At 36.7% G+C, this 9,552-nt stretch overlaps 2 protein-coding genes across 2 annotated transcripts; both read left to right on the top strand.

The window, feature by feature from the left end:
• The first annotated feature begins 248 nt into the window (after positions 1 to 248).
• On the top strand, positions 249 to 2,729 carry LOC148215758 (vomeronasal type-2 receptor 26-like). The gene is made up of 3 exons (XM_088142457.1): positions 249 to 1,088; positions 2,199 to 2,420; positions 2,646 to 2,729. Exons 1-3 carry the CDS (start codon positions 249 to 251, stop codon positions 2,727 to 2,729), a joined length of 1,146 nt encoding a protein of 381 aa, XP_087998583.1.
• Positions 2,730 to 3,108: 379 nt separating this feature from the next.
• On the top strand, positions 3,109 to 4,526 carry LOC148215757 (vomeronasal type-2 receptor 26-like). The gene is made up of 2 exons (XM_088142456.1): positions 3,109 to 3,145; positions 3,628 to 4,526. Exons 1-2 carry the CDS (start codon positions 3,109 to 3,111, stop codon positions 4,524 to 4,526), a joined length of 936 nt encoding a protein of 311 aa, XP_087998582.1.
• Positions 4,527 to 9,552: the final 5,026 nt, after the last annotated feature.

The following is a 9,552-nucleotide window of genomic DNA, read 5'->3' as shown; positions in this document are numbered from 1 at the left end:
TTTAGCTCATCTATAGTCCCACTCCAGAGATGAAGGATAAATATGTCTTTAGGTATCAGTATAAGTACCCCCCCCCCCGTTTTTCAGTATGCTAATGAGGCACATAATGAAAGGATAGAAAAACTAAGTAGAAAGAAGTTATATCATGTGTTTTAAACAGTTCAGCATACTTATGGATACTATACTTATTTCTTTTCCTATTGTTTCTTCATGGATCTCTTTAGCTCACCTATAGTCCCACTCCGGTGATGAAGGAAAAACCTCCCAGTTTTCCCTTCTACCAGATGGTTCCTAAGGAAGACCTTCAATATGAGGGGATTCTGTCTCTGCTTCTGCACTTCAGGTGGATATGGATTGGGGTGGTGGTTATGGATACTGACAGTGGAGAAAGGTTTGTACACACAGTGACACCCATGTTTTCTCAGAAGGGTATCTGTTTTGCATTCATAAAAAAAATCCCCATTTCAACCTTTATAACTAATCTTGATGAGATGCTTAATCAAGGGAACAAGATATATGATGCACTGACAGACAATAATGTTAAGGTGATACTGGCATACGGTGAATCATATTCCTTGGGATTTTTTAGATTTCTGTCCTTTTTATCAAATGAAGAAGTTGAAAGTAAACATAAGAACCTGCTAGGCAAAGTATGGGTAACCACAGCCCAAATGGAGTTCACTTCCTTTGCATTCCAGAGAGATTTTGATTTAAGCATTTTCCATGGATCTATAGCCTTTACATTTCACTCCAGTGACATACCTGGCTTTCATGAGTTTTTGGAGAGTCAAGACCCTTCCAGTGCAACAGGAGATGGCTTTATCAAAACCTTTTGGGAGCAATCCTTTGGCTGTCTATTTCCGGGTACACTTGTGGATGAAATAGATGGGAATTATTGCACAGGGGAAGAGAATTTGGAGACACTCACTTGGCCCAGTTTTGCAATGTACATGACTGGCCACAGCTACAGTATCTACAATGCTGTTTATGCCATAGCCCATGCTTTCCATGACATGGTTACGTCTGCATTCAAACATCAAACAGTGATGGATGGTGGACTGCAGCTTAACAATCAACCATTCTGGCAGGTAATATGCTGAGGATTACTTTTGAGTCCTGATTCTCTAGCACAGGAACACAGTATTTTCATTTTCCTTTCAACCATTAGAATCATTTTAATTGAAAACAATCTTTCTTTGCTTCTTTTGTTATATATGATTCATGTAAAAGTAATCAATTATCCTGCCATTTTTGTTTAGTTCGAAACCAATTTCAGTGTTTGATCTGTTATAATCCAGTGTAAAAGATCCTGGTCTGCAATTGTTTTGCTGTGATTTTAAACTAAAAAAATGAACGAGTCCATATTTTTACCACTTAGTTTTATCATAAAAGTTCATAAGTTGGTTTGCGTTCATGATTACAGGGAAAAAAAATAATTCTCTGAATGGCCTCTGCATTTTGAAGTGGCTGAAATGAGGGTGATGCAGGTCTTCTGAGGGATCTGGAAGTAGAAATGGCAGTGGTTGTTTGGAGACCGAAAATGATATTTGAAATTAGTTGTATGTTGAAATATTGGTCTTTTCTCTCCAGAGAACTGATAAGGGAACAAATAATTTTGGCTCTATATAATTTTGTTGCCATCGATACTCTGCCTGCCCAGCTGTAAACTTACAATACATTTTCAGTTGCATCCTAGAAAGTGAAATGAAACTGGGTTTACTTCAAGGGGCAAAGAAATTGTGTCAATGTAGAAATGTAAATGATTGAGTTTTGCTACTCACTGAGTATCCCTGGGTTGTTTAGTAACTATCCATTGCTAATGACATCAGTTTTGATTTCTGAAAGAGCTCCAGAGATTTCAGCAGTCTGCTATGATCCTGATATATTGATACTATCAAACACAGGTTGCCATTTTGTATAACTGATGGTATGAAAAAACAAATAATTTCAGGGCAACATTCCTAATAGCTTTAAGAGATAAAATTTAGCTTCCACCCCTCCAAATACTAACAGAAAAAGTAAAGAGAGACAGAATGGGAAGGGAAACCACAGAGCTAAAGCTGATAAAAACAAACGTTACTTGAATGAATAATTAAAGAAATATTTAAATGAATGAAGCCAGAATTGGCTGTTTCTAACTACACACAGTTTTAACCTACAAAGCTTTTCTCAACATGTGTCCTTTGTTTGTAATTTAGCTCCATCACTTTTTGAGACAAGTCACATTCAATAACAGTGTTGGGGACAAGATCTCCTTAGACCCAGATGGAAAGTTAGTGGCTGGATTTGATATCATCAATTTTATTCTTTCTGAAAACCAATCGAAAGTGAAAATTGGAAGGATAGACCCGCATTCTCCTGCAGAGCACTCACTCATCATTGAGGAAGATGCCATAATATGGAATAGCTGGTTTAATCAGGTAGGTGGCAGGAACAAACAATCTGATATGAACACTGAATCCCAGTGATCATCAATAAATGTAATCCAGGCAAGTAGGGTTCTTTTGGGGATGCTTTTGAAATCTTAATACAGTCTAACTTAATTTTGATCTGTACACTGTCTCTGAAAGATAGCCTTTTGGGGAACTGTTCTGAAAAGGAAATGTTAAACTGATAGTTAAGTACGGAAATAAAATCACTTTTAGATCTGGAATTTCCAAAACTTACTTGATCAGCCTGAACTCCTAATTTTTGATCTTGCTGCTGCTATCGCTGAGCATAAAAAATGATGTTGAAGTTAGCATTGCATAGAATATTTTGTTTAGGATCCAAGCAAAGAGATTCTCATATTTTGAAACAATATAAAAAGCTTTGGAAAGATAATTAAGAAAACTGGTTGGCCATTCACTATTTGAAAAACCAATGCTTGTTGCTTTTGTCACACCTGAGTAAGGCAGCATGCTGGAATGAAACAAAGATTTGTGACAGCCATGCTGCAGAGAATAAAAAAGAGTTCAAAAATACAGGTCTGAAAGATTATCACTTTTTTCTTGTTGTTATTTTTGGCTTATACGTTAGACACGTCCTGTTTCCATATGTACACCAAGCTGTTATCCAGGGTCTAGGAAGCAGGTGATTGATGGGAAGCCATTTTGCTGTTATTCTTGCATGTCATGTGCGGAAGGGAAGGTTTCCGAAAAGGAGGGTAAGGATATTTTATTCATTTGCTTCAAACTACTTGTAAACTGATAGATGTTTTTTCATAGGAATTCTCTTTCTCTAATTATTAGTTTGACTTCTTATACAGTGATATCATTATCAACAGTGATATTATGTGACTACCTTTAATATTTTCAGCCATTTTTTTCAATTTTTCTCATTATTCTGAGAGCCAATTTAGTACAGTGATTAAGGCTCCAGTTTAGAAACCAGGAGTCTGTGAGTTCTACTCCAACCTTTGGCACAAAGCCAGGACAATTACCTTTGGCCATTCCCTTTCTCTCAGCCCTAGGAAGGAGGCAATTGCAAACCACTTCTGAAAATCTTGGTCGTCCTATTGTCTTCATTTCTTACTTTGTTCACTTTTGGCAACAAATGAGAGGAAATATTTATGTGTTTTGGAATGTAAGAACACTCCAAAGCTTCATGCATACAACTGAGGCTTACACTAGACCCTTTCGATTACAGATCTGAATGACTGCTATAGTTGTACAGGAGAAAAATATCCCAACAAAAAACAGGATTCATGTATTGCCAAAGACATAAGTTTCTTGTCATATAAAGAGCCTCTGGGAATCAGTTTAGCTTGTCTTTCTCTTTTTTGTTCTACAATCACAGTTCTGGTGCTAAGGACAATTCTGATGCATCACAACACGCCCATTGTCAAAGCCAGCAACAGAGATCTCACCTACATCCTCCTGGTCACCCTCCTGCTCTGCTTCCTTTCTGTATTTCTGTTCATCGGTCAGCCAGATAAGGTGGCCTGTCTCCTCCGACAAACTGGTTTCAGCATCATCTTTTCTGTGGCTATTTCCTGTGTGCTGGCCAAAACTGCAACTGTGGTCCTGGCTTTTATGGCAACCAAGCCAGGAAGCAGGATGAGGCAGTGGATGGGGAGAAGACTGGGATATTATTTTGTTTTATCTGGCTTCTTAATTCAGGTGGGCTTTTCCACTATATGGCTGTCCATCTCTCCTCCAGTGCCAGATGCTGACCTGTTCTCAGAGACTGGAAAAATTGTCTCACAGTGTAAGGAAGGGTCCATGATTATGTTTTACTGTACACGGGGTTATATGGGGGTCTTAGCCACAGTCAGTTTCATAGTTGCTTTCTTGGCCAGGAAGTTACCTGACAGTTTTAATGAAGCCAAGTTCATCACGTTCAGCATGTTGGTCTTCTGCAGTGTTTGGCTCTCCTTTGTTCCAACCTACCTGAGCACCAAGGGGAAACAGATGGTGGCTGTGGAGATCTTCTCAATCTTAGCCTCAGGTGCTGGGCTGCTGATCTGCATCTTTTTCCCCAAATGCTACATTATTCTTCTGAGACCAGAGCTGAACAATCGGGAGCTCAGAAGAAAGAGGGAGTAGTGAATATGCCCAAAATGTTGTTCTAATCCACATTGCAGAGAAATTCCTATTTCTTTTTCCACATTGGTTTCATTAGAAAGACCTTCACACAAAAATTATTGCTAGACATCATTAATAGAGAATAAAGTAATATATGTTTGTGTGTAGCGTACCATTGCAGTGGAATGGCCGGGCCTCTATGCTTAAAGCATATCTAATTTCCCAAAAGTCCTCTAGATTTTCATATCCTTACTCTAACATTTTGGACTGATCTCTGGCTTTGAAGGGAAGGACTGGTGATATCAAGACATACCTGAAGTTGGTGGGAAGAAAATTGCATCAGGAAAATTGTTCTGGGCAAACATTAATTGTTTTGGCCTCCCTGTAGGACCATCACTGACAAAAGTGCATTTGATTTTGGAGCATCCTGGAGAATTTAGGTGGGTGATAGGGAAGATACCAAAAAAAAATTTCCTGTTTCCATCAATATCAATATAAGCAAAATATATGCCTTTAGTCTCTTAAGGCAGACATGTTCACTGGAAGATCCAATGAAACTGCACTATACCAGCATACCAAGGGAAGGAAAAAAAATACGTCTGCTTTAAAAAAAACTCTCTGTTTCTGCAGTACATGAAAATACCTGTTTTCTTTTTAATTAACTTATCCAGATACAAATGCCTCTTAGAGTTTCTAAGGGCTAAGTTTTTCCAGGCATCAAAATTTCTGTCCTTCAGCCTCGGTAAACCATGTTGAAAAGCAGCTATAAATTATTGTTGAGAGAAGAAATGGTTAAAGAACAAGTTAAAGAATGCATGATTAAATGGGCAAAAAATATTGGACGTAATATACATCTGCAGCAATGGGAAAATACGTGGTCTAAAGGATTAAAATTTACTTTATGTTATAATTTGAAAGAAAATTTTTCTAAAATGTTGTATTGATGGTATATGACACCCCAAAGACTATCAAAGATGTTTGGGACAATTTCCAACATTTGTTGGAAATGTAACCAACAAGAAGGGTCGTTTTACCATATGTGGTGGACATGTAAAATTGCAAAGAAATTCTGGGTTCAAATACAAACCTTGATAGACAGCATGCTACAAATACAGATTCCATTTAAACCAGAACTATTCCTGTTGGGGATAATGGATTTACAAATCGGAAAACATCCTATCAGAATTACTCAGTACATGATTAGCGCAGCAAGACTTCTTTATGCACAATTTTGGAAAACCCAGACACCAGCAACAATACAAGAATGGTTGTTAAAACTGATGGAAATGGCAGAAAATGATAAACTAACTTGCTTATTAAAAGAAAACTCAAGTAATTATTACCTTTAAAAATGGAAAACATTGATGGACTATTTGCAAAATGCAGGTGAGGTGAAGTTACATGGGGATTTGAAGATTAGATTATAAATGTAATGGGATATGTTTTGACAAAGAATTACTCCTACTTAATGTATGAAAAATTAGCACTTATGATAGTCTTACTATTCCTAAGACCAGAGATTGACTGGAAGTCATCTATTTTTCATATCTTTTTTCTTTTTCTTTTTCTTTTACTTTATCTCACTTTTTCTTTCCCTTTCCTTTATAATTTGTATTTTCAATTTTCTTTTTCATTTCTAACTTTTAACTTTGTAACATTAAAATTTCAATAAAATATTATGAAAAAAAAAAGAAAAGAAAAGCAGGATAGTCATATGATGACACGCATGAAGGATCAGTTGTACACCAAAGTCTTCCTATTTGGGTTACCTGTCCTCTTATTGCTCCGGTCCAAGGGGGGTAGCGGGTGGGGAATTCTTATTGAAGAAGATAGAAAAAGTTGCCTTCAGTCATGATAAAGATGTTTTGTTTTTTATCATTCAATGAAATGAAATAGTTCCAGTGCACTAGGAAAAAGATAAATCCTTTAGATCATTATCATTTTGAACATTTCTGAAACTGCAGGATATTTTTCATTAGTCATTTGTCTTAAGAAATTTGGTACTTAAAAAAAAAGTCATAAAATCATGGAACATGAAATTGGAAGGGAAATATTTTATAAATAGGATTGAAACCAGACTTAGTCATGATTAATTCACTGAAGCTAATAATCTTTTAAATGGATCTTAATTTAGTATACCCTTCTAAATTAAAAAAAAGGCTTACTATATGATTTTTGAAGAAAAATGAAATAAAACATAAAAAAATATATATACTTTGCTTAGTATCTCTATTATCAATTTTCTTCTACAGCTACTACTACTATAATTGCTCATTAGATCTGGACAGTATGATTACAGATACCATTAAAATTAAGGTGAGATGTTCATCATAAACTTATCCAGATTATCCACCTATCCTTGGAGCCATATAATGATGGTCTAATGATATGTGGGAATGACTTTGGGAGATGGGGGAAGAGATGCTAACTAGGAAATGGTCAGATAAGTGTGATGGGTGGAGGGAGCCAAAGCTGAAAAATGGGCAGAGAAAGAAACACAGAAAGTATCCTCCCTAACGTATCCTGTTTTAAAAAGAGATGGCAGGATATTTCTACTTTGAAAATTGCAGGATTGTGTTAATGTATCCTTACAATAGTGTATGACTAGCTAGACTTCATGTTTCCTGCCCGGTCTACATGGGAAGGCTGACAGATGGGAATATACTGTATGAAAGTGCAATATTCTGGTCCTTTCTTTACTTCCCATTTTAATTACAAACAGCTGGAAACACATATGCAGCATTGGAAAAAGTAGTTTAGAAGGAATTTCACAGAGAAAGAGTTCCAATTTGAAGGTTTAATGACTCTGATGAATATTCTCCTGTTTTGTGGCTGGATTAGGCACATCCTGTCTCTCTGCAATGAGAGTTGCATTCCAGGTTCCTGGAGCAAATTGAGAGAAGGGCAGCCATTTTGTTGTTATTATTACATCCCATGTCCTCAAGGGAGGATTTCAAGCAAGAAGGGTAACCATGTTAATGTACCCTTTCATCAGGCATGTATGATGGAATATAGAATGGGGTGTTGTTTCTCGTTAGGCTAGGATTCTTTAGCAATAATGTCTTTGTTGCTTGTATTGACTGAGATGTTCATGGCTGAGCATTCAAGGGACATCTATCATAATAGTGCTGTTGAATCACAACTGCCTTAACAGATCCTGTTGGTGAAAATTTAAGGAAAGAAACTTACTACACCATCCTTACTACCTGAGGCATGTTTGGCAAATGACTGTTGTATCTTTATATATATATATATATATTTATTTATTTTATTTATTTATTTATTTATTAAATTTCTCCCCTGTCCATCTCCCGCCAATTGGGGAACTCTGGGCAACTCACACAAAACATTAAAACCATAAATATATATAAATATGTAAAGCATCAATTTAAAAACAGTACTAAAAAAGAAGAGTCCAAGAAGATGAAGAATCTGGGTTTCAAGACAGCAGGGCTCTATGGGGCTAGCCATCCCCATGCTTGAAGTATTCCCTCCCAAGTGGCAGAACCAGGTCTTCAAAGCCTACGGAAGGCCAGGAGTGAGGGGGCCAATCGCATATCCGGGGGTAGAATGTTCCAAAAAGCAGGGGTTAACGCAGAGGAGGCCAGCCTTCTTGATCCCGCTAATCAGAGTTCTTTTAATGAGAGGGTACGGAGCATGCCCTCTCTGTGTGATCGGGTGGGACGGGTTGAAGTCATGGGGGAGAGGCAGTCTCTTAGGTAACTTTATCTAGAAAAGCAAAGCAGAATCTAAGATACCAGATCCACATATAATATTTGGACCTTATACACCAGTCTCAGGAGATCTCTACATTTCGTTATCATATCGGAAGTTGTAATACAAGACAAAAGAGAAAGTATTAATAAATGTAGTGCACTCAGTTGGTTTACATTTACTTTTAATAAATAGGTAAGGGATTGTTTCTGAGGAATATACTCTCATATCATTTTATATATCTTTCCTTAGAAATAAATTTTACCCAGTTAAATAGTACTGATCCAAATTGTGGATAGAATTCTCCCACCATTTTTCTTTAGTAAAAGTATCAGAGTGAGAGAGAGAGAGTGAAAGAGAGAGAGAGAGAATATGAGATAAAATAACACAAGTATTGTGAAACTGCAAACATGATCCACTTCAACCTTCCCATTGCATCCGAAAAACAGATTGGACAAGCCCATTCATTTCCATGAACTGAGTTGTTCAACATTGTATGTTCATTATTGGATTCATTTCTGAGCTGAATCATCTGAGATGTTATTGTTGTTGCTATTACATCATCATCATCATCATCATCATCATCATCATCATCATCATCATCATCATCCATTATATTACTATTTTGTAATTTTTTGAATTTGTTTAAAAAAACCAGGCAATACTTTTGACCTGCCAAAGCTGTATTCTGCTGATGAAATATTTCAAACTTTTGCACATTCCGAATGAATGAATGAATGAATGAATGAATGAATGAATATATATATATATATATATATATATATATATATATATATTTCCAAGTAATTGGAATTACATGTCATTAGAATTAAATTAATTATATATCCCACATATAAGTACATGAAAAATATTAGAAATGAAAACTAGAAAGGCAATAAAATGATAACTCTCTCTCTCTATACACACAGACACACACACATAAATATACATGAATGCATTTTTATTGCGTTTCTAATCTGGATGTATATAATTGCTCTCTCACCCCTATTGGTGGTATGTGTCTTCCTCAATCTTGGGTCCTCCACCAGATGCCTGAGATTTTCAGGATTCTGTGCAATATCTTAGCTGTTCCTAGCACTGCACCCTTCTGGAGAGGGAGCTCTGATTTTGTTCCTGGGATCTCTTGCAGCAACTCTCCCAGCTTAGGAATCAGAGCCCCAAGTGCTCCTAAACCACTGGGACCACTTTAGCCTTTACTTTCCACATTCTCTCTCTTTCAGGCCCTGGTCCTTCTCCACCTTCTCATATTCATTCTTCTTGAGGTTAAAGTCACCTGACACCACTACATCTATGACCACTACAATCTTCTGGT

Source organism: Python bivittatus, unplaced genomic scaffold (assembly GCF_059951505.1).
Source record: "Python bivittatus isolate LINGU-HERP-01145 unplaced genomic scaffold, Pbiv_v1 ctg000440_np1212, whole genome shotgun sequence".
NCBI lineage: Eukaryota > Metazoa > Chordata > Lepidosauria > Squamata > Pythonidae > Python > Python bivittatus.
The sequence above is the reverse complement of the archived record's forward strand: the minus strand, read 5'-3'. Positions and strand labels throughout refer to the sequence as shown.

Bases quoted from the DNA above. Each gene is read 5' to 3' on its own strand.
- LOC148215757 (XM_088142456.1), top strand. From the start codon at position 3,109: ATGTCATGTGCGGAAGGGAAGGTTTCCGAAAAGGAGG. The intron at 3,146-3,627 runs GTAAGGATATTT...TTTCGATTACAG, and splicing joins GAAGGTTTCCGAAAAGGAGG to ATCTGAATGACTGCTATAGT.
- LOC148215758 (XM_088142457.1), top strand. From the start codon at position 249: ATGAAGGAAAAACCTCCCAGTTTTCCCTTCTACCAGATGGTTCCTAAG. The intron at 1,089-2,198 runs GTAATATGCTGA...TTTGTAATTTAG, and splicing joins ACAATCAACCATTCTGGCAG to CTCCATCACTTTTTGAGACA. The intron at 2,421-2,645 runs GTAGGTGGCAGG...AATCACTTTTAG, and splicing joins GGAATAGCTGGTTTAATCAG to ATCTGGAATTTCCAAAACTT.